Source organism: Drechmeria coniospora, chromosome 03 (assembly GCF_001625195.1).
Source record: "Drechmeria coniospora strain ARSEF 6962 chromosome 03, whole genome shotgun sequence".
Taxonomy (NCBI): Eukaryota; Fungi; Ascomycota; class Sordariomycetes; order Hypocreales; family Ophiocordycipitaceae; genus Drechmeria; species Drechmeria coniospora.
Genome location: NC_054391.1, coordinates 1671674 through 1695409, shown reverse-complemented (window position 1 = coordinate 1695409; position 23736 = coordinate 1671674). Strand labels below are relative to the sequence as shown.

General features: G+C 53.0%; 9 protein-coding genes across 9 annotated transcripts; 7 read left to right on the top strand and 2 right to left on the bottom strand.

Moving 5' to 3' along the window:
* Nucleotides 1-294: 294 nt before the first annotated feature.
* Nucleotides 295-1003, top strand: DCS_06333 (uncharacterized protein; the record flags this gene model as incomplete). The annotated part of the gene is made up of 3 exons (XM_040803623.1): nt 295-324; nt 421-792; nt 884-1003. 3 exons carry the CDS (start codon nt 295-297, stop codon nt 1001-1003), a joined length of 522 nt encoding a protein of 173 aa, XP_040653727.1.
* A 603-nt stretch (nt 1004-1606) lies between these two features.
* DCS_06332 (uncharacterized protein) lies at nt 1607-2370 on the top strand (the record flags this gene model as incomplete). Its single annotated transcript, XM_040803622.1, has 2 exons — nt 1607-2086; nt 2287-2370. The coding sequence occupies 2 exons, from the start codon at nt 1607-1609 to the stop codon at nt 2368-2370; spliced, it is 564 nt and encodes a 187-aa protein (XP_040653726.1).
* Nucleotides 2371-5605: 3235 nt separating this feature from the next.
* DCS_06331 (uncharacterized protein) lies at nt 5606-5965 on the top strand (the record flags this gene model as incomplete). Its single annotated transcript, XM_040803621.1, has 1 exon — nt 5606-5965. One exon carries the CDS (start codon nt 5606-5608, stop codon nt 5963-5965), a length of 360 nt encoding a protein of 119 aa, XP_040653725.1.
* A 39-nt stretch (nt 5966-6004) lies between these two features.
* DCS_06330 (uncharacterized protein) lies at nt 6005-8482 on the top strand (the record flags this gene model as incomplete). The annotated part of the gene is made up of 6 exons (XM_040803620.1): nt 6005-6520; nt 6579-6626; nt 6839-7204; nt 7287-7438; nt 7512-8103; nt 8222-8482. 6 exons carry the CDS (start codon nt 6005-6007, stop codon nt 8480-8482), a joined length of 1935 nt encoding a protein of 644 aa, XP_040653724.1.
* Nucleotides 8483-9027: 545 nt separating this feature from the next.
* On the bottom strand, nt 9028-9567 carry DCS_06329 (uncharacterized protein; the record flags this gene model as incomplete). The annotated part of the gene is made up of 1 exon (XM_040803619.1): nt 9028-9567. One exon carries the CDS (start codon nt 9565-9567, stop codon nt 9028-9030), a length of 540 nt encoding a protein of 179 aa, XP_040653723.1.
* A 3417-nt stretch (nt 9568-12984) lies between these two features.
* Nucleotides 12985-13314, top strand: DCS_06328 (uncharacterized protein; the record flags this gene model as incomplete). Its single annotated transcript, XM_040803618.1, has 1 exon — nt 12985-13314. One exon carries the CDS (start codon nt 12985-12987, stop codon nt 13312-13314), a length of 330 nt encoding a protein of 109 aa, XP_040653722.1.
* Nucleotides 13315-14819: 1505 nt separating this feature from the next.
* On the top strand, nt 14820-15176 carry DCS_06327 (uncharacterized protein; the record flags this gene model as incomplete). Its single annotated transcript, XM_040803617.1, has 1 exon — nt 14820-15176. One exon carries the CDS (start codon nt 14820-14822, stop codon nt 15174-15176), a length of 357 nt encoding a protein of 118 aa, XP_040653721.1.
* A 1624-nt stretch (nt 15177-16800) lies between these two features.
* DCS_06326 (uncharacterized protein) lies at nt 16801-17157 on the top strand (the record flags this gene model as incomplete). The annotated part of the gene is made up of 1 exon (XM_040803616.1): nt 16801-17157. The coding sequence occupies one exon, from the start codon at nt 16801-16803 to the stop codon at nt 17155-17157; it is 357 nt and encodes a 118-aa protein (XP_040653720.1).
* A 3506-nt stretch (nt 17158-20663) lies between these two features.
* DCS_06325 (fasciclin domain family protein) lies at nt 20664-22124 on the bottom strand (the record flags this gene model as incomplete). The annotated part of the gene is made up of 2 exons (XM_040803615.1): nt 20664-21305; nt 21480-22124. 2 exons carry the CDS (start codon nt 22122-22124, stop codon nt 20664-20666), a joined length of 1287 nt encoding a protein of 428 aa, XP_040653719.1.
* Nucleotides 22125-23736: the final 1612 nt, after the last annotated feature.

Sequence of the window (23736 nt, the reverse complement as noted above, 5' to 3'; positions counted from 1 at the left end):
CGGGCAAAACTCGGTTACGAATAATTTATCTTTGGGTATGGAGAGACAGGGGCCGCGAGGGTGGCGTCACGTTGGCGGCATTGGCGAATTTTTGTTTTTTCCTCAGGCTCGTTCCCTCTAGGCGCAGCTAACTACAGTAGGAATTCACGCAAAGGAATTCACGCAAAGGAATTCACGCAACGCTACGCTTCCCCGCCTCCACACCACCATTCAGACATACTTTTTAAATTTTCCACCTCGCCATTCCCGTACCTCTCTACGCTATTGCCGGTCCGCCGAGGGCAAGAGCGCACGATGAAGGCATACATGTATGACAACGCACCGGTCAGTCTACGGTGGGGCAGATGTGATGACGTGGCGATGGCCTGGACTGTGATGAAGGAGCGAGCCCTGGACTGACCTCACGTTCCACGCCCGCAGGGTGACCAGCGGCTCCCGCACGACTCGGGACGGGTCGTAAGCATCGAAGAGCTGGAGAAGATTGGCGTCCTCTACTACCACCTCCCGAACCTCGACGGCGTGAACGCCTTGGCTACCCAGCGCGGCTACAAGAACCGTGACGAGATCACGGTCTCGGCCGACAAGATGGGGGACGTCTACGAGACCAAGGTGAAGATGTTCTTCGAGGAGCATCTGCACGAAGATGAGGAGATTCGCTACATTCGCGCCGGCCAGGGTTACTTCGACGTTCGGAGCAAAGACGACGACTGGGTCCGCGTCCTCCTCGCCAAGGACGACCTCCTGATTCTACCGGCCGGCATCTACCACCGCTTCACAACGGACGAGTCTAACGTATGGGCATGCCTATCCTGAACCACGTCTTTGCCTTGGCCGCATCCGCCGCTTGGGCTGGGTGTCGGATGTGCTAACTTGCCATCAACAGTACGTTTACGCCATGAGACTTTTCAAAGACGAACCGAAGTGGACTGCCCTCAACCGATGTCCGGAGCTCGAGGACAACAAATTTCGCCAGGACTATGTTGAGCATTTTACATCACCCTAGGCCGCTGCCCTTTGTTGTGTATCGGCATGGAAGCCGTTGTACACAGACATGTTGCGGGGTTGTGCGTTGATGCCTCAGCGGTGATATAAGTGGTCTTGGTTCAAGGCTCCGTGTCCACCAAAACCGTGCCAATTGCGCTTTGCGTGTTGCTTGATTGTAAGCGGCCAGATGGCGCCGACGGTTGAAGCAGAGGTGACGACAAAATCTACCACGGCACAGATGGCAGGTCCGTGCAACGAAAAACCATCTACAATGGTGGTGGTTGCTTCCGAGAAGGCCCATGGCACGGCCGATGCCTGACGCGTCGCCTCTGGCATATGCCTGTCTGCGTTCGATAAGAGCTTGAGGAAGGCGCCAACTACCTGAAAAATTCCAACCGTATCGTCCACAAAGCAGGAGCCAGCATGGTTAGTCTCCTTAGACGTGCCACTCAAGAATGATGAGTTTAAAAACAGCGTCCCCTCTGCCACAAGAGTGCACATTTTATCAATATGCTCTACACGATATATACTCCCACAACCATCCTCGTCTTTCCATCAGCCTCGATCCGATTCTTGTATGAATATTTGTGCTATCCGACGAAACTCCAAATTTGCTCACGTCATGTCTTCGGCCAGTGGTGCTCCTCCTCCACTTCCGCCGCCGCCGCCGCCGCCGCCTCCTGCTAGCATGCCGCCGCCACCTCGTCCTTCGGCGCCCAAGGCACCGATAGTGGCCCCAAAGGGTCCTGAAGGGGCTTTCAGGGTGGAATTGCTGGTTTTCAATGGCCACCCCTTCAAAGATCACTGGTCGTACTGGGTGCGATCGCACCGTGACCACGATATCGGCGTTCTGATACACGCGACGGGCGATGTACGAAGCGGCTTCCAATTTGAGATCAAGCGCAACTATAATGTCAAGGAGTCCTCGAGAGCGCCCATGGAGAGGATCCCGCTGCAGTGGATTGATTCAAAGTACTTTGACGAGAAAGCTACGTTTTCCAACGGAGTCCCTAAGGAGGACTGCGTACCTGTATGCGCTTTTGAGGTCAGTGTGCATAGTATCAAGGTTCCAGGGAAGACCCTAAATTCGGTTGATGATGCGGTAAGTTTCAATCCGACTTGGAATATACATTCCTTTGGGTTTTGCAGATCAACCTTTCGTGGACCCTCAAGACAGGAGCTCCTTGGGGAGGCTGCCATGCACACACTTATGATGTCTTATTACTGGAATAAACTAGCTGATTTGGGCATTGACAGGCTCGACGCGGCAAGCGGATTACGCAGAGGAACTGTCAGACTTAGATTGTCGAGTCCGCCGACCAACTTGTCAAGGATCGAATTTTCGACAAGAAAGTTGCCGACTTCCTTCATGCAAAGGAGCAGTGATTCACCTGAGGGAGAATGACCAGGGAAGGCTTGAAATTGGTACGTGATGCATGGTGTAGAGTTTTGTACGGATAGGCCTACAAATGTCACACAGCTTCCTGACCATGCATAATCCTCCACCGCATGCCATGTGCACCCTGAACCAACTCCTCACCAAGGTGAACCATCCAATTGATTTGTCGACGTGTGATGGTGTCAGAAAGAGTATGGCATTCCCTCATCTTATTGGCCTACAGAGCTTCCCGTTGGATTCGCCAACCGACCACCAGGCTCCACTCTCCTTGGGAGGATTACGCTTCGGAAGAGGGTGAAGGGGGTCATTCAACCAAAGGTCGGATGTTCCCGGTAGGCCAGAGGCGCGACAATCCCAGCGGCCGTATATGCATGACGCGTAGTACTTGGAACCGACGAGCTTCATCGTACGAAACGTCGTGTTATAGCATGACATATGGATCGATCGTCATGAATAGTTTGAAGATGCGCGTGAGTCAGCTTGCCACACGAGCGAGTACGGAGCTTTGATTTGTCCGTCTTACGCTTATGCAGCTACACGGATTACCATGACGTGACCGTGACGTCTTCCATTTTCGTTGACGCGTCTTACCACTCGCACCTCCCGTCCGTCTCCTTCTCCCCCGTTCTCGTCGCTTTTCGACAGCTGGGTACCACCGACTTGAGGGGGGTTACCGGCATCCTGGCTTCCTCATTCCTACCCGGCACTGTTGAGGTGTAAGGATGCAGAATGCAGGTGTAGGGGCATGGGAGATGGGGCATGACAGGAGCCGAGATGGCAAAGGTGGCATCGGGTGTGGGGAAAAAAGGGTGAAACACGGCACGGCTAGGGGCGGAGTTGGTTGGTGTCGTAAGTGTACACCCAACACAGAGGAAGCACGCACGCCCTCGAGCAACTGGTAGGTATTACTTGCATGTCTCTGTGTGACGCTAGAACGACGACATGGAAGCGTACATGTGTGATGACTGCATACGAACATCACGTTACACGAAACGAATCGGCTGCTGGGTCAAAGGTTCGAGCTGCCGTCTAGGAGTAGCTACATGTCAACGGCGGCCACGCGTCGGTCGAAGGAACAAGACCCAATAAAGGAACTGGCCGTGAATTTGCTTGCACCTGCCTAACCCGGTGCCCGTCGTGGTGGTCCTTGCTGTCGTGCTGGCAGCTTCGTGGAAGGACCTTGTGAGAAGACGGGCATGTAGGTGTAGAAGGAGACAGCTTTCAGTTGCCGTTTACATCGATAACCCATCTTTGGCAAGCAAGTGCCCTTTGCGTACTTGTGCGTCGGTGTATTTACTCCATGCTCGTGTTTGGGCTTGCGAGCATAATAATAGTGGGTGATTTGACTACTTTGCGGAACGTCGACGCGCCCATGCGTGAAAACATACATATGCTTCGGCACATATGCGTCCATGTTATTATCTGTACCTTGGACTTGCTTCGGCCCTGGACAGCCAATGGCAGACCGTGTCCCTTCCCTTGCAACAACTTGCCAAAGGTGAACGAGTTGCTTCCGCACAGTATGGGGAGCAATAGTGAAGGATTCTGTCAGTATTACGACTACCTACCAATACGAAAATTGCTATCCTATGAGAATCCTCACATGCACGCCTGCGTCTGCAGCCGGAACGCTAGGGTTACGAGTAGAGTTGCACGTTTGCCTGCGTACGCCTGGTTGTACATGCCTGTGCACTGTGTCGTAGCGGATGAAGTATGAATCACGTCGGATGCACTGGCATGGTCTTGTACGGACATGTCTACGTTGTAGAGTTATATTCCTTTCAGCCCATCCGTCGTCTTACCCGACTCGTATCCGCAGACGGATGCGTCCAACTCATCGGCCTCGGTCCTGTGCCTTGCATACCAACGAAACGAGGAATTAGCACTTGTCCGCCAGCCGGACCCCAAATCCCTGCCCCCAGTACCAGTCTGTAACTGTCACTGCGTAGCCTGAACGGCCCATGGAAGCTGGCGTGTCGAGCAAGTGGGCAAGCAAACAACGAGAACTCCAGACGAAGGCTCTAGTATCAGCCAGCCTTGACAGTAGGCAGGAGATGGGAATGTGGTAAAGGAGTAAGCGTACAGCGGGGTGGCAAAAATGTCGATTCAATTTGTACGAGTGGCGCCACCAAAGCTGAGTCGTCACTTTTGTCGACTCACCGTGTGTGGGCAGCGCTACAGCTAAATCGAGGCACTGTGTGGACTACCGATATGTACCGTACATGTGCATGCGCGGTACCAGTACGACTTTGTAGCTGTGCACCTCGCGGCCGCAGATGTATAGATACGCGCACGTTACAGGCTTGTACATGCGACGGCGGTACCGTGCTGTACAGGCACAAGCACTCACTGCATGTCTCAGGTAACACGCGCTACGTGATCGCAGGATCGCCCCACTAGATCCCGACCCCACTCCGATGTCGGTTGCGGCGTCGTCGGCAAGACACCGAGTCGATGAGGTCGTAAATAGCAGCAGTACAAACTGTCGACGAATACCGATCGAGCTATAATAAGTCTCTAACCTGCATGTAAAGGACCTACACATTGTTGCTCCTTCTCACTTCATGATGGGTCGGCCAGGTGGTACAGGAAATCGCAAGCCCCAAAGGATCAAAATTGGCCGCGGCAAGGCTGAAAACTCTCAGCCGGCTGACAGGACCAAGCGCGCCAGAGTAGCATCAAACAACGTCGCAGTCCTCGATCTCTAGCTGCCGGGAGTATTCTCTTACACGCATATGTGCACTTACCGTACCTCGTGGCGTAAAATGGTGAATGGTGAATGACGCAGCTGCCTCGATATGCCGGAAACCCCTCATTGCTCCGAGAGTCGACAACTCACTCGTCGTGCGGCGAACCAGCAAGCATTCCCCATCCCACCGAGGATTCCACCTCCTCTCTCGAGCCCCGACAAGACATGTTTTTCAGCCCGCAATGTGCGACTCCATGCATGCGTGGCCATTCTTTGTTCGCATGCTCGCATGCTCGCATGCCCGCCTGTGTCTCTGCCTGCCTCCCCGCGCTGTTGGAAGGAATCAGCCGCAGGCAAGCTGCATTGCATGTGCATGGCACTAGCAGCCTTTGCACAGCCGCAGATTCGCAGAGCAGGAAGCAGAAGCTCCCGGACTCGTCCTGCCCTCACGGTTGCCGAGCCGTCGACGCTCGTACGTTTTGTCGTACCTCTCTTTCCCGCCTGGCACGTTGACGCTACCTTCGAGACAGGCCATGCTGATGCGGTCACACGGCCATGTGGCCTCGGCCGATCATCACGCACCGCAAGGGGAAGGAGGAGCCTGGAGGATGGGCCTGGTCGACCTCTGCTATATTCGCCGGGCCATCCATCGCGAATGGAGTCTCCCATCGTTGCAGCTCGGACTAGCCTCGGCTTCGCGTGCCGGACAAGAGTCGGACTGGATCCAGCAACGAATCTGCCGTTGGAAGATTGCTCATGAGAACGGCATGGGAATCAAGTATATATTCACCGATTCCGACCTGCCACCGGCTGTGTCAAGGCCCTTCCTAAGATCAAGGTTCCTTTGTGACCGAGTTGCGTTGGCTGGTAGCTTGCCGTCGGCTTCTGAATGACCTTGGCTTCCCAGCTTGACGAGCCTTTTACCCATCACGATGCGTCCCGAACTAGTCGTCGTCGGCGCTTGGCTGCTCGACACAGCCTCTCTCGCGCTTGCGCAGACGGTGGCGTATCCCATCACGGGCGTCGTGCCCCCGGCGTCCTGGAACCCCAGCCTGAGGCAGGACATCAACGTCTTGGCCGCCTCCGGAGCTCAGTGGTATGCTGGTGCCGGTTGTCCGCAGTCGCCGAGAGATCCGAGAGGGGGCGGGAGAGAAAGATGCCAAGGGACACCGGCTGACCATTCTCGTCGTCGCAGGGACCTCTACATCCAGGCGCTCAATGAGATGCAGCAAACGAGCTACACAGACCCGCTGTCGTACTTTCAAGTTTCGGGCAAGTCCTCGCCCCCGACGCCGAAGACGAGAAGGGCGCGACGCAGACGCAACCCTATCCTCGACTCTGCTGCTGACCCGAGCTCTCCAGGCATCCACGGAGCGCCTTTTATTGAGTGGAACGGCTCGGGGCGCCAGACGAACTTTCGAGGATGGACGGGATATTGTCCGCACGGCGTGGGTTCGCCATGGCGATCGAGCGACGGGTCGATGCTGACGGTGAATGCGTGAGCAGGAATCCATGTTTGTCGCCTGGCATCGGGCGTACATTATTCTTTTCGAGGTTCGTGCGGCAGGAGCAAATTATCCATCCTTTCTCCGTCGCCCCTTCTACCATTCCTCATCCCTGCTCACCACGCTTTCTTCCTCTTTCTTGCCCCTTCTCCCTCGTTCCTCCACCTTCGTCCCCTTTCTTCCCCCCCTTTCCCTTTGCATTTTCTTCCCGCCCCTTGTTTACATCGACGTTCCCGGAGAGCAAATGCTGACAGGCGATAGCAAATCCTCGTCGACACGGCGAGGCGCATCGCCCTGCGCTACCCTCCAAGCCGACAGGCGGAATACAAGACGGCCGCCGAGCTGCTCCGGTCCCCCTACTGGGATTGGGCGGCTGATTCAACGGTTCCCTCCTCGACGACGACGCAGACGGTCTGGGTGAACGTCCCTAGCGGAAATGGCATCGCGTGGCAGTTGGTCAACAATCCGCTGTACACGTACCGCATTCCCCAGCAGGTCCTGAACGGCCAGTACGGCCGATTTGACGCCTTCAACCGAGCCCGCATCCTACGCTGCAGCTTTGCCGGACAGAGCTACCCTGCTACCGCCAACGCCTACCTCTCCCAGCGGAACCTGCGCGCCTGGACGGTAGGCATCATCCGCTTGCGAAGCCAGCTTCGGTCGCTCTCGTTCCGCTCCGTGTCCCTGCTAACCCCCCTTTGCCCCCCAGTACGATTCATTCGCCCGTTCCAGGACCTTTTCGCAGTTCGTCTCGGCCGGCAGCGCCTACGGTCTCGAGAACCTGCACAACGTCGTCCACACCGACGCCACCTGCGGCCAGCAGTTTACCAACCCCGACCTGGCCGGCTTTGACCCTCTCTTGTGAGCGCTTCTCGGCCTCGCCTATCCCTCGTCTACCGGATTGGCTCAAGCTGACTCGGGTGGACGTCTGAAGCATGCTGCACCACACCAACGTCGACAGGCTGTGGGCGTACTGGCAGGCGATCCGCCCCGCCGAAGCCATCTTCCACAACACCTACTACGGCTTCGCCCGCTTTTCGTCTCCGGCAGGAACCATCATCTCCAACGAATCTCCCATGGCGCCGTTCGAGAGCAGCACCGGAGACTTCCACACGACGCAGACCGTCGGATCCATGAGAGGCTTCGGCTACTCCTACTCGGGGCTCGAGTACTGGTCCAAGTCGGCCGATCAGATGCGCCGGGACGCAACGGCACTCATCAACCGCCAGTACGGAAACCGCGCCGCCACCCGTCGGCGGGGCCTGGTCCAGCGACGCGACGATGCGCTGCCCTACTGGCGCTTCTTTGCCCAGGTTGGCGTCGATCGCGCCCAGCTGCCCAAGCCGTGCCAGATCGAGATTTACTACGGCCACAAGAAGGCGTCAAGCCTCGCCGTCGTCAACCTGCCCGAGGACGGCCGGCTCACGGCCGGGCTTCCCCTTGACGACGTGCTCCAAGACGCCGTGGCTTCCGGCGCGGTGACGGGAGAGTCCATCGTCGAGCTGCTCGGCGCCAGGGTTGTCAAGGTACGTTTGTCGTTCCCCGTCCCTGCTCCCCTGGTCTCTGCTCCTCACTCCTCGCTCCACATGTCCCCTGCCCATTCGAACCTGCAGCTGAGCGTGGGACTGACTCCATCCTCTGCAGCATGACGGCAGCGTCGTCGACACTCCCTCGAGCCTCAAGGTGGAGGTCGAGACTGTGCTGGTGACGCCGCAGTTGACGGACAGCGAGTTCCCGACGTTTGGGAACTCGACCCTGTCGCCGGTCGGGAATCTCACGTTGAAGGGAAAGGTGCCGCCGCCCCCCAACGGCGGCGCCTTGCTGCCGGCAACGCAGGGTGTCAATGCCACGAGCGCGGAGCGCACATCCTCGACCACGGCAGTCAGGAGGCGCATGAATCTATGACGGCTCAGATCAGGGGAGGAGACTAGGTGCCGGAATGAGATGGTGAGATTGTGATGGATTATTTTCTGTCGCCGCAAACGACGCGGCTGGGGCGGCAACGGCTCCCGTTTCCTGCGACGATTGTTGTTGGCCTGTGAGCAGTAGAAAAATGCGACGGTCGCGCGGCATGCGACAAGGGGTGTTTTCGGAAGGCAGCCGACGGACTCTGATCAGCCGTGCGTGCCTCCCGTGCGACTCGCTAAAGTGGCCGCTGCCAGGAGGACAAAGATACAACACATACCTGCAGACAGGATGAATGGACGGACGCAAGTTGGGGGTTGAATGTGCATTATTGATTTATGTTTATGTAACTGTTTATGTATGTGAAACATTATTCTTACGTTCGTGGACCCTGAAACACGGTCTCCATCTTGGCAAGAAGAAAAGGACCAGCCTTTCGGAACGAAGCCTAGAACGCCAACTCGCTGAACATCAAGTCAAAGGCGACAAAACGACAAGTCCTCCTCCCTCGTGCGGGTGCGGAAAAACGCAGACGCGGGCGAGCCTCATTCGTGGCCGGTAGGGCCCACGGGACCCTTGGGGGCCGCGACCGGCCCTTCGCGGTTGAAGTGACGGACCTTGCCCTCCGACTCGGCGTATGGGTGGGGGACGGAGCCGAGGGGAATCTGGAGCTGCGGAGAACCGAAGAAGGCGTCCTCGGCGTCGCCGCTGATCGAGGAGGACGGAGGCTCGGCCGTCTTCTCGTGGCTGAGGGGCTCGCTGGGGTAGAGGTGGGAAAAGTGCTTTGCCTGGTTCTCGACAACGTACTGCGAGACGTTGGGGATGGCGGAGACGGCGGAACCGAATCGGCCGGCCGGCGTCGGAGCGGCGGGCAGCGGGGTGATGCCGGGAGGAAAGTGGGCCTCGGCCGGGGATCCCGGCGCCTGCTGCTTGACGACGGCCGGGACGGGAATGGGCGTGACGCGCGACGGGAACTTGGCGCTGCTCGTCGAGGACGTGACGCTGGCCGCTTGAGGGATCGGCGTGACGGGTCCGGCGAGAGCGAGGGAGGCGAGAAGGCCAACGACGGCGGCGGTATGCTTCATGGTGATTTTGGAATTAGAACGAAGAAATAGGGGGTGAAAAAGAAGGACTGGAGCGGCAACGAGTGTCGAATGAATGTGATGCGTCCGCTAGGGATGCGTTGGGCAGATGACGAAAGAAACAAAGGACGATTGAAAATGAATGGCAAGGGAACGGGGGATGGGTTCGGCCGACTGGGTGTCTACACTTTATACGTTGTAGCCGTCGCCATCGACGGCCGTGTTTCATCCCTGGAGGGCGGGGAGGGAGATCCACGGGAATGCCGCCTTTCGTTTCGTCGACCACTCATGGGCGGCAGAGCTTCGAGCTGCGTGCTGAGACTTACCGTGCTCGGTAGGACTATTCGCAGGAAACTGCCGTTGCAGCGCCAGATTGTGGAGTACAAGGTTTGGCCATGGCCGCCCCTTTCGCCAGCCGAAGCCGTGCACGACAGCACGCACACAGTATGGTGGGCGCGCCTGGGGTGGTGTCCAGGGGCAGTGGACGAGTGCGCCAGTTTTGACTTCTCCCACTGTGCTCTCTCCAGCTTGGCCCAAGGTCGCTGGGTCGACGACTAGCGGAGCGGTACCCGTCCGTACAAGGTACTCGTACACGTGTGCAGGTCCCGTACGTGTACAAGAGGCGACGCGGCGAGCTCGGCGCACCAGCAAGTACCTCTGCTCTCACACTTCGTACCCAGCATGTACGGAGTACCTACCTTCGTGTCGGCACCGGCGAATCCGGAGGCTGCGTTTGACGGTGCGTCGGTGCTCCGTAAGTTGTAAGTACAGTGGGCGGCGAAGGTGTCTCTCCCGCTCGAAGTCACTTTCCCCCCTTGTTGACGTGTAAAAGATACTTGGCCGGCGATCATGTCACGTTTCCACTTACTGAAGGAACCTGACTACTAGGTATTAGTAGGTACCTACCTAGGCACACTAGGTGGTGGATTGTTCCCTCAGCACCGCCTGGATGGCGCAGCACTGGCCGACGAGTCGGTGGTGGGCATTGCATTGGGTACAGTGGGCAGCCCAAAGCATCTATCCCGTTTGAAGTCACTTTGCTTGCTTTTATGGAGTGGCAAATACTTGAACCATGGTAAGGACATGTTTTGCGCCTACCTGGCACTATCTGAGTGGTGGTTCGTGGTGGATTGCTCCCTGAGCACCGCCCGGACTGCGCAGTGGAGGCGGACGGAGCGGGGTAGAGCAAGTATTACAGCACTCTCATTACCTGCAAGCACATGTACAACTACGGCATACCTAAGGTAGTAATATGTGCCTAAGTAGCAGCAGATGCAGATGCAGTACGGCGTAATAATTGCAGTATAGAATACGGAGTACTCGGTGCGAAATACGAGCACGAGCACGGAATACGGGCTGCGCTTCGCACGATCCCATCACCAGTAGACGGACCATACAGTGCAGGGTACATGTGCACAAGTGTGTTTATTGCGTCAAATATTGCCTTGTCCATTTTCTCTGGAAGGCGATGCGTAGCACGGCGGGCATGTCAGTCGATTGTGAGAGGGGAACCGCCATGGTGTTGACTGCATGGAAGACGGCCTGCGAGCGTGCTGGTGCAAGGGCCGTCGGACAAGGAAAGAATGCGCAGACGAACTGGGCAGGAAATGGGTCGATAATTGAACGCAGTGATGGACGTCAAGAGTGCCACGTACGCGTGCTTGCGCACCTACGGATCTTGCGAGGCCAATGGCGGGCGGGCGCAAAGGATGCGATGATGGTACGAGAGATGACGGTGAAGACTTTGAAAATGGACGTTGTCGGACAATGGCCCAAAAGTGGTGGATGAGGACGCGGACCCTTCCTGGCCGCTACTCGTCGCGGACAGCGAATGTGCAGAGGCCGCACGGCATCTGCATTTGAACTCGGGAATGAGTTGGATCCATCGTCAAGCATTGCTCAACCGCCAAAGTAGGTGCACTGCCGCAAATACCTCACGGTTTCGCCGAAGCGTTGAACGGTATTTGACGGCGCGCCTAGCTGACGTTTCGGCGCCGTGTCCTTACTGCATTAGTAGTGTAGCAAGCTCGCCGTATGGAGTATTAGTTGCAAGAGGCATGGAGGTATAGGCCATGAGCTACCTAGGTGACTTGGTACTGGTTCCTAGTGCGGAATACCCCAGGGGTTTCTAGTAGGGGGTTTCTAGTGGAGGTATACCGAGGTTTCTGGCAGAAATTTTAGTACATGTTGCTACATGCTACATAGTAGCTGTTGCTAGTCGCTGTTGCTAGCTGCTGTTGCTAGTCGCTGATGCTAGTAGGAGGTTTGGTACAACCGCTAGTGCCTGTTTGTCGCATAGTACCTAAGTACATGTACTGTACTGTAGGTGTACAGTACGTAGTACACGTACGGAGTACAAGTACTTGCTCGCATAACATCCATGAAACGGCTCCGTTGCGGCGTCAAAGAACTTGCAGACCAGTACGGAGTAGCGTGTGACAGTGATGCTAGAACGGAGCACGGTACAAGTACTAAGGTACTTCTAGTTGGTGACACCCCAGTACATGGTAATATCTTGTTGCATTAGGGACACCCAGTAGGGACTCCTAGTAGGGACTCCTAATATTCCTGTAGGTGCTTCTGGAGGTATTCCTTCCAGTGAGTACACTTGCGTCTACCAGAGTCTTTGTCACCCCAAACGGACCGCAAGAATGGGTGCCATACTGCGTGTGCTTAATGGATGCTACACGTCGCGACAGACTCCGACGTAGCAGGCACTTCTGCAGTACTAGGCAGGTACAGATGCAGTGTTTTTGTTGGGGCCTTCAAGTGAGCCTATAGGTCGCTCCTAGAAGGTTCAAGTTGATGCTTTTGGCAGGGACTTCCACTTACTTGACGGGTAATTCCAGCGGGCGCTTCCAGAAGGCGCCACTCCTACCAGGCATTTATATTAGTTACTCCCAGCAGGCAATGGATAAGTAGGGCCTTTAAGGAGGCAAGTAGGCACGCCTAGTAAGCACGACTAGACTAGTAGCGCTGTTGTTGCGTTTCGTTTCAATTCTGACAATGCTGATTGCGCCAATTCTCTAGCGCACCGCCCTCGTCGTTCCCCTTTCCGCAAGTCAGACTCCATTACCAGTAGTGTCGTTTGAGATCAAAGCCGTACCGTAGTATTTGCAACGGAGCGTCCCCAGTATAGATCGCCCATACGGGGCGCAGCAGGAGTCTGTTTCGACATCACCAGGTTATCCTTTGGAAGCCTTGTCTGCCGATGATGGCTTAACTATATATATCCAGCCATTGTTCCTTCCATCGGTTGTCCCTTTCATATATCAAGCCATCTACCAACCAATCCAGCAACCAACGATTCATCTACTTCAATCTATCCAGAATACCAATACCCATACACAAACTTAGACGACTTAATTCCCCTCGCAATAACTTTATCTCCTTCAACAATACTATATATTACGTTACATTATGCAATACTCTGCCGCTCTTGCTATAGTCTTTGCCGCTGCACTGGCGCTTGCTGCTCCTGCCCAGTTCCAAGGCACTCCGGATACTCAATACAAGGAGCCATACAATAATCGCAACTACATTAACCCTGGTCAAATCAACAACTATAACCCTCCCGCTGCCTACTTTCCCCCGGGTGCCGCTCCTGCTCGGTTCAATACTTACGGGCCTCCTGCTCCGCTGAATTTACAGGCTACTCCCAGCAACTCTGAGTCGGAAGTGCCTCCGGTGCCGGTTTACGACGAGAACCAGGTCCAGCAGTACTCCGACCAAATGATGATGGTTGACTAGCGTACCAGCAAGTAGGGGGGCCTTGTTGAAGCCTATAACGGCGGTTTCCAATCGGCCGTAACGGCGTGTTGTACTTTTAATTTTCGCGCCTTTCTTTTGTATGATTGAGCAATTATGACAAGCGATTCCTATTCTCTATAGATGCTATAGTAATAAATTGATATTTATGGCAATACTGAGTATAAGAAAGCCCCTGTTATTTGTGAACTATCCCTTGCTTATTGGAGCGGCATAAGGAGATAGGGCATACTGTATGTCTCTGCTCGCACTGCGCTAGCAACGGACTGCTAACGTAGTAATTAAACAATAACGCGTAGGAACGAGTATGGCAATAGTTATATATATGTCTTTGGAAGCTCTACTAGAGACGAATATATTGGTGAAAAATAGAAGAAAGACAAAGCCCTCTGTTAGGAATATGGACGGCCGATAAAGGCAAGAGATGGTACTTTAGATGGCTACTTTATGCATTAGTTTGACCTGGACGCTTATTGCCTCTATAGACTATGAGTATCTTGGAATGGTAGGCCGACCGAATATCCCTTATGTAGTAGGACAATCTCTCGGAACAATAAAGCCTGCTTCGGGATTTGCATTATATGCCTATTATGGCCGTGCCGTATAATAATTAGTGTCAACTGAAGTCCCTACCGACCAATACAGGCTGGCGCTAGCCGGACGATAGGAATATATTGGCCATGGCCTACCGAAGCCGCAGACTACGCAAGCAGATGATACATTATGTTCCACCCAACTTCAAACAAGTATTTAGGACATGTTTTATTAATACAGCGATAGCCATCATAATCCCAGCTGGCCGTATATAGTTCATTCTCTAGCGAAGGATAAAACAGCCGTAGCGCCTCTAATGTGTTTCGCAGCACTAATCTGTTTTGGCGCAGATTAGTACACCTGCGCGTTGCATCGTATGGGGTATCTGCTTGTACATACCAGTACATACCTATGTACTGTTAGAGTACTCCGTAGTACTAAAGAGGCTGCGACCGCCCGTTCTAGTACGGGTGCTCCGTACCTTGTATTATCTTACAGTTGATTTTCCATTAGTTAGTTTTACTAAAAGTCATTTAGCCTATTGCTATTATACTAGCCTCATTGAACACAAGCCATCCACTATATTAGTAGGTAAACAGAAATTGCCGTTTCGTACGTACAGTTTCACTTAGTTTCCCATTGGGCAGGTTTTATATATATGGCATTAATACAGTGTAGCAAGAGTTTTCTATTAGTACAGCGAGGCTATAGTCTGGAATTGCCTGCTGACCGATATTGTTATGACTATATATATATATAGCGGCCCATCCCCTCCTATTCGACCTCCTCTCATTACATACAACTCAACCAGGTTGCAATCTATCCAACAGACTACAAACCAATACATTCCCCCCCGTCCAGAATACCATACCTATCTACGGAGTATTGCAATACCCAACCCTTAATATCGAAAACTACAAAAACTCCTCTCCGGGCAATACCAACAATACATTATGCAATATACGGCTTCCCTCATCGTAGCTCTTGCGGCTGGACTGGCGCTCGCTGCCCCTGCCCAGTTCCAAGGCACTCCGGATACTCAATACAAGGAGCCATATAATAATCGCAACTACATTAACCCTGGTCAAATCAACTACCCTAGTCAAATCAACAACTATAACCCTCCCGCTGCCTACTTCCCCCCGGGTGCTGGTAATAGCGCTCCTGCTAGGTTTAACACTTACGGACCTCCTGCTCCGCTGAATTCACAGGCTACTCCCAGCAACTCTGAGTCGGAAGTGCCTCCGGTGCCGGTTTATGACGAGAACCAGGTCCAGCAATACTCCGACCAATTGATGATGGTTGACTAGTGTGCTAGTAAGTAGGGGGACCTTGTTGAAGCCTGCAACGGTGGTTTCCAATCGGCCGTAACGGCGTATTGTTAACTTTCCCGCTCTTCTTTTGTATTATTGAGCAATTATGACAAGCGATTCCTATTCTTTATAGATACTACAGTAATAAATTGATATTTATAGTAATACCGAGTATACAAATGCCCCCGTTATTTGTATACTATCCTGTGCTTATCGGAGCAGCATAGGGAGACAGGGCATATATCTCTGCTCGTACCGCGCTAGCAACGGAGTACTAACGTAGCAATTAAACAACAATACGTAGGAACGAGTATGGCAATAGTTATACACGTCTTTAGAAGCTCTACCGGGGACGAATATGTTAGTAGGTAAAAAAAATGGAAGAAAAACGAAACCCTCTGTCTAGGCCTCTACCTTATCGTATGTACAGAGGGATATAGACGGCCGATAAGGGCAAGAGATAGTACATTAGACGGCTACTTTATGCAATAGTATGACTTGGACGCTTATTGCCTCTACAGTATAGACTATGAGTATGTTGGAATTGTAAGCCGACTGAATATCGCTTATATACTAGGACAATTTCTCAGAGTAATAAAGCCTGCTTCGGGATTTGTACTATATGCCTATCGTTCTAGTGAAACGGTCGTACCGTATAGTAATTAGTGTATCGACTCAAGTCCCTACCGACCAACACAGGCTGGCGCTAACCGGACGATAGAAATATATTGCTGCGGACTATGCAAACGGAGATGCATTATATTGCTGCGGACTATGCAAACGGAGATGCATTATGTTTACCCAACTTCAAACAAGTATTTAGTACATATTTTCTCAATACAGCAATAGCCATAGTAATCCCAGCTAGCGGTATATAGTTCATATTCCGGCGAATAATGAGACGGCCGCGACGCCTCTGGTGTGTTTTGTAGCGCCATTAAGTTTTGGCGCAGTATCAGGTCTTGCTACATCTGCGTGTCGCACCTTATAGGTTATCTGCTTGCACATACGAGTACACATGTACTGTCGGAGTACTCCGTAGTGCTATGGAGGCTGCGACCGCCCGTTCTAGCACGAGTATTCCGTACCTAATAGTATTTAACAGTTAGCAATCTATTAGTTAGTTGCACTAAAAGTCATCTAGCCTATTGCTATTGTACTAGCCTCGTTGAATGCAAGCCATCCACTATATTTGTAGGTAAACAGAGATTATCGTTTCGTACGTAACAGTTTCACACAATGTCCCCCTGGGCAGGTTTTATGTATATAGCGTTAACAAGGCGCAGCAAGAGTTTTCTATTAGTACAGCGAGGCTATAGTCCGGAATTGCCTGCCGACCGATAATGTTATGATTATATCTATAGCTGCCTATCCCCTCCTGTTCGACCTTCTCTTGTTACTTACAACCAGTTTGCAATCTATCCAACAGACTATTATACCAATACATTCCTTCCATCAGTTGTCCTTTTTGTATATTAAGCCATCTACCAACCAATCCATTAACTAACAATTTATCTACTTCAATCTATCCAGAATACCAATACCCATACACAAACTTGGACGACTTAATTCCCCTTGCAACATCTTATCCCTTCAACAATACCATACATTACGTTATACTATGCAATACTCCGCTGCTCTTACTGTAGTCTTCGCCGCTGCACTGGCGCTCGCTGCCCCTGCCCAGTTCCAAGGCACCCCGGATACTCAATACAAGGAGCCATATAATAATCGCAACTACATTAACCCTGGTCAAATCAACTACCCTAGCCAAATCAACAACTATAACCCTCCCGCTGCCTACTTTCCCCCGGGTACTGGTAATAGCGCTCCTGCTAGGTTCAACACCTACGGGCCTCCTGCTCCGCTGAATTCACAGGCTACTCCCAGCAACTCTGAGTCGGAAGTGCCTCCGGTACCGGTTTATGACGAGAATCAGGTCCAGCAGTACTCCGACCAATTGATGATGGTTGACTAGCGTGCCAGTAAGTAGGAAGTACTTGTTGACTGGAAGTCCGATCCGATGCCAATTACGTCCGTGTCTTATCGGCCGTAACTGGTGTACTACATTTAAATCTTTGTATCCTTTTTTCGTATGATGGAGTATTTATAGCTAGCGATTCCCATTATTTATAACTAGTAGAGTAATCGAATATAATTAAAAAGAGCAGAGAAAAAGTATTAATTGTATATTTCCTTGTGCTCAAGGGAGCGGCGTAGGGAGACGACAGTGGGGAGATGGCCGTTGTATTGCAACGTATTCATCGCATCCATCGCTATAACAATAGGCAGTAGCTCCCGTTTTAGGTCGTGAAGAAGGCCGTGAATGCTATGGATGATATACTTCAGTGCTAGCTCCGTCTGGGCTCATATTACACCTAATGCCATGCACTTCCCTCTCGACAGTAACGCAAGATGGAGAGTAAAACGCTCCAGCGCAGAGTCTCGAAATGCAGCTAGCTAGCTACGCAGTACTCCGTTATATTCGTCTTTGTACTGCGTTGGCAGTTGTAAGCCTGCTGCGGAATTGATAACTACGCTCAGGGACGAGGATGGGCATTGTTTTTTCTGCTTTTACAATTTATACAGTATGAATGTAACAGCTCAAAGATGATATATGCGACCTCATACTGCGCTAACTACAGGGTTGCAGTTTAGGAATACTCGCGCTTAGGTACGAGTGTGTCTGAAGTTATGAGTGTTTTTACAAGTTTCACTAGAGTAAATCCGAAGCACCAAGGAGGGACGAAATCCCAGGCCTCCTATTGCTGTTTCCTCGTAACGTGTAATAATAGAGGATGATCGGAGTTACACAGGTGACACCGGCTAGAGACCGTGCATGATTATTTCGTACTCGTACTGAACTGCGCTGTGAGCGCGAAGTACTTTACTTTCACTCGGAATGATGGAAACTGCTTCGGGTCTTGGTTCCTCCCGTCACAACTACCAATCCGCCAAAATGGCGGTACTATTTGCTTCGCTTTTAATCAAAAGTTACCCCAAAAGAAAGATGGGCTGGCACAAATAATACGATGCGAAAGACCGACAATGGCCGTGCATCCTTACACGCCAGATGACTGATGGTGGTGCATTGTGTTGGGAAATTTAGTAGTCTCTCACCCTCATATTACGTTCTGACGCCTATCACTTTCAATCTTGGTAATGACGACCAGCTAGTCGGATGAAACTTGCCGCAAGTGCGGAATCATCTGACGAAGAAGGAACGGCTGCGGCGCCTCTAGTGTGTTTGACCATTTATGCAGCGTGTTGATGCTTCGGTACAGTATCAGCTCTCATAAAGAACTAGATCGGAGGACTGGGTGCATATTGCAGGGTGGGTCTGGGGTATCTGCATGTAAGTGCCAAGTATAATACTGTAGATCCTAGACCGTCCGTTCTAGTATGTATTAATACTATTACTCCGTAATACCCATTGGGAACCTAATATGTACAAGCTCAGTAGGTATTTGCATAATATGTCTTGGTGTATTGTTAAAAGTCTTCTAGCCAAACGCTATTTTCTGATTTAGCCTTGTTTGAGATATCCCATCTGCTAGATAATATGGTATGCTGTTGGCCTATCAAGTTTTAATAATGCCCCTGCTACATTTTGGGATGAATAAGTTGCAGTTCTCCACGGAGTATGTGTGCTTGCACTTAATGCAGTGGCAGGGCGCAGTCAGCGTATCTTTCAATATATTGAGTGATACCATAGTCCGGAATTGCCTACTAGCCGATAATAGCATGACAATACTTATCTATAGCAGCCCATCGCCTTCTACCCAAGCTCCTCTCTCTACACTCACCCAGTTTACCATTTATTGAACCGACTATCAATCCGGTTTATTCCCCTCCATCTATCGCAATACCTAAATCTTAATATCGAAAGCTACGATAATTCCTCTACGAGCAATAGCAACAGCACATCGTGCACTGTCCGGCTTCCCTTATTGTGGCCTTGCAGCGGGAGTAGCGCTCGCCTCCCCAGCCCCTTCTCTGCAGGTGGTCGGACCAGAAAATGTCAATGGATTGACAAATGATTCAAATTGGGATGCTGCACGAGCTGCAAGGAATCCACAATGGGCCGCTGAATTTACGAAGAATTTTATCTGGAAGAATTGGTACCCTAATTCGAACACGCAGCAGTCTTTTACCGGAGATTACCAGCAAATGACAATGACGGACAAGCGAGCAAGGCTCTAGGGTAACAGGCTTTGATATCAAAGACGAGGGCGAGTGGCTACGGGTGTTGGTAATTTTGCCTCGCAACAAATACGGAATGGTTAATTGAACAAAATTCACTTTGAATTTTTTCCTTTGAGCTGCGTGACCAAGCACACGACCATGTTAGATGTATTAGAAAGATGATAATCCTCTGAAATAGGTATGACTCATTCCACGATGGTTTTTGCCAAGTATCTCTAACCATCCATGATTCGTCAGCACTGTTCTAGGGGTACTCTGAGAAGGAGATGATGCAGGACTTGCGAGCCACCGAGTGTGGCAGGTGATTATTTGCAAGCATGACGACAGTTGCAATTCGATGGCTAGGCTCTGCGGAGTAACGTACATTACATACGGCTAGTTGAGTCAGTTCATGGCAACAAAAGAGGGAGAAAACAGCTCGCGTAAATGAATACATGAACAACGTATCTGAACCTATCCGGCACATATCTGATGGGCCTGGACGAACAATATGCGCTAGACGATCAAGATAGGTCACTTCCCTTTCAGTTACCTGCAAGTGTAACAACGTTTTCCGCCTACGCAGGCGTGTTCGTGAGCAGAAGTGCTTGTCACGGTAGCTTTTTCCACGAGATCCATCGAACTTGCCTCGATATCGCTGCCACCTCGCTCCATGGTTTGTCCATGCAGCTCTAGGGGTAACCAAAGCGACAATCGATTTACGAGCCACTGAGTGCAGCACGGGATTACCTGAAGAATGACAGCAGTGTCAGTTCGAGGGCTAGGCTCTGCGGCGTAATTATGTATAGATATATCGAGCCGACTGAGCTCATGGTAAAAAGGACGGAGGAGGAAAGAAACGGCGCTCTTTGACGAAAGCATTCATAACGTATATGGACCTAGCTGACATATTCCCAATGTGCCTCGACTGACAGTAATCGGAGACGTACACTTTGGATATCTACCGCCACAATTACTTCCCGAGACAGCTATGATTGCCGGCAGTCGAATATATATTCATGATCAGGAGGTCATGTACACTTGGCCCGTTGTGCCGCGACATTGCCTTCCACAGTGTCTACCAGCGGTCGATGCGGCGCAGCCTTCGGTTGCGCCAACAGGATCAGGAAGCATCCATTCACGCATGCGGACCTGGCTCGAACTTGCCCGTAAGTCGGCAAAGAGACAAAAACATATCAATTCGAGTGGCTTGCAAGCTAGTATTCAGTTCAACATAAAGGAGTGGGGTGACTTTCAAGGGCATCGGCGCCCTTCCATATCAGCCTTTCCATTGGCCCATCAAAGCTCGCCAGGCAGAGCATGCTCCTCCAGGTAGGGGTCCAGTCTCTCCATCAGCTCCTCGACGTCAATTTCGTCCACGTCGGCAGACTTGCCGTCGTGCCGATGCTTGTGGGCTGGGATCAGTACCTTGTCGAGCATCTGGATCACGCCGTTCTTGGCCAGCCCATCGCGGACCGAGACACCGACGAAGCCGTTGACCACCATGGCGGAGAAGCCGGCCCATCGGGAAATGTCGACGCTGACGCGCGCGCGAGAGAGGAGGGTCGGGAGGTCGTAGTGTTCCCGCTCAGAAGCGCCGACGTCCTTGCCGCCTGTCTTGTCGTAGTAGGCATCGCTGTAGAGCGTCGCGTTTGGCGAGATGTGGTACTTGAGCAGCGCCTTGAGGTACCGGACACCCTTTTCCGTGTTGAAGAGGAAGGCATTGGCCCGGATGCCGAGTCGCTTGAAGGCGTCGTTGCTGGGGGCGAAGACGGTGCTGCCGACGAGGGTGACGCCGTGGATGTACTTGACAAACTCCGTCTTCTCGTACGCCAGCAGAAGCGTCGAGAACTGGCCCGGCAGGAGGGTGATGATGCGGCCGGCGTAGGGCGGGGGGACGAGAATGTGGTCGACGGCGTGGATGATGCCATTGGTCGCTTCCTAGAATCGCAGCGGCGTGAGCGACGGGAGAATCAGACAAACACGCAAGCGCACAAGCAGACAAGCAAACAAGCGAACAAGCAAACAAACGGACGGGAAAGGAGGCAAGAAACAACAAAGGGAGCAAGCGCTGGCGGTGGGTTGGGTCGCGCGGCCTAGACGGCGGAGACGTACAATGTTGGCGACGACCACCTTGCTGTAAAAGTTTATGGTGACGCCGCGGAAGCCGATGCTGGTCCGGAGACGCTGCGGCTCGCCACCGAGCAGCTTCTCGTCCAGTGCCGTCGGCAGCGTGTGGGTGCTGAGGATCCGGCGCGCCGGGTAGATGCCGATGCCGACGTGGTACTTGAGGATGCTCTCGACAAACTCCTTGCTGGGCTTGTCGTGCGCTGGCACGTGGTCAAAGGCCTCGTTGGTCGGCACAAAGAGGGTGTGATTGGCCTTTGTGCTCTTAAGCAGCTCGACGATGCTCGGGTGGTCGTCGACGAGCTTGGCAAACTTTGTCGTGTGCTCGCTGCGATGGATGAGCTCGTAGATGGTCAGACGGGGGTGGTCATCTTTGCCGTCGAGAGCGAGCGTCGACGCGAGCTTGTCAAAGGCGGCCTTGAGCGTCTCGCGGCCGGTCGCTTCGTCGAGGCCGGAGACGAAGGATTTCTCAGATGGCGCGTTGCTGCCCCAGAAAGCATCGTCGTCCTGCCCCGAGCCCGGATCGAGGAGACCGAAGGGGCTCTGCCGCCGGCCCTTGGGCGCGAGCGGCACGCTGGGGAGGACGATGGCACCGGCGAGAACGGCGGTGGAGAGGACGGCGAGAAGGCGCATAGTGCTCGTGACGGCGCAGGAAGAAAGGATCGAGACCTGGTCGTTTGCTCGGCGCTTGGGGGAATGGTAGAACGATGACGGGTGCGATGATGATGATGATGATGATGATGATGACGACGACGATGATGGTGACGATGATGACAATGATGGCGACGATGGCGATGGCGAGTGAAATGGGGGAGGACGAGAAATGACGATGTCGTGCCACCTACCGAGAGAGAAAGAAGGAAAGGCGATCGGGGATGGGCGAATGCATCGAATGGGGGAGGACGTGAGCCGACGGTCCGGCCAGTGAAGCACGACGTCAAGACGCTGGCATCCCGAAGAGGCCGGCCAGGCGAATGAAAACGGATGAAACGGGATAATGCGTCGCCGGGTGGGCTAAGGCGGGGGTGGGCTGACGTCAACTGCATGTCGCACTTGGCGCGTCACCGGCACTTGCCACTGGATGGACACTGGCGGACAGGCCGGGTTCTGGCGTAATAATATTACGGGCCACCCCAACTCGGGTGCAAGTTCTCCGTACTCCGTAATACTCCGTACAGTGGTTGCATGTGCAGTAAGTAAGTAGAGTCCAGGTCCTGATGGTGCATGCAGGCGGCACCTATCCGAGTGCATGCTCATGTACCTGGCTGATACTTGGTGGTTTACCCGCAATGGGCTCGAAGGTACGGAGTACTTACTGACGAACTACATGCATTGTACACTTACAGGTAGGCACTTGCTGCACCCCGAGAGCGTGGGGTACGGCGTACTCCGTACAGTATAGGTAATGAGCATGAACGTCAACGAAGCGAACCTGTGCCTGCAATACCTGCACGATGGCGAGCACTCCGGACTACTTATACATGCCCTTGTACGGAGGACTGCAAGGAGTGGGCCATCGAGCGGCACCCATCCACCAGGCATCTACTGTACCTGCAGTACAAGTATTTCCGGTACATGTACCTACTTGTACATGCGGCTCGGTACCGATATTAGCAGTGACAGTAGCATAGTGCAGTACTTGGCTCCCTTCGGTTACCAACGAGCGCGGGGCGAATTACGCCTACATGTACATGCAAGTACCAGTACGGCAGTTCAATATTCACGCTAGAACAAGTGCTGAAGTGTAACGCACACCCACCAAGGTACTAGCCCGGGAAGCAGGGCCGCTGACGCACCAGCCAGCGGACGTTGAGGTGATGAACCACCAAAGCACAGCGCCGGGTGGGTAAAAATAGGCATGGCCTGTCCCGCTAGCCGCCGGTGGCCCCAGCCCAGCTGTCCATCAGCCTGGCAGCAGGGGGCAGCATGGTCCTCTGGTGATCCTTGGGGGAGGGAGGCTGGGAAAAATAAGTACTCGTACACGCACGGATAGCACAGCAATAGGAGTAACCTGTGCAGTACCTTTACCAGCACTGGCATCGTCGCACCTCGCCTTGCCAAGGACTGTCGATATCCTTGGCACGCGCATGTCACCGTCACATTCATAGGTATTACCCGCATCCTCTCCGTGTCTCCGTGCATCGCAAGTTCCCGCTTGCTGTTTCGGATCCCAACGAGTGCAGAAGCCGGGAAATTTCACCATCGAGACGAACGAGATAGCTCTCAGCAAGGCTCACCGCTCGAC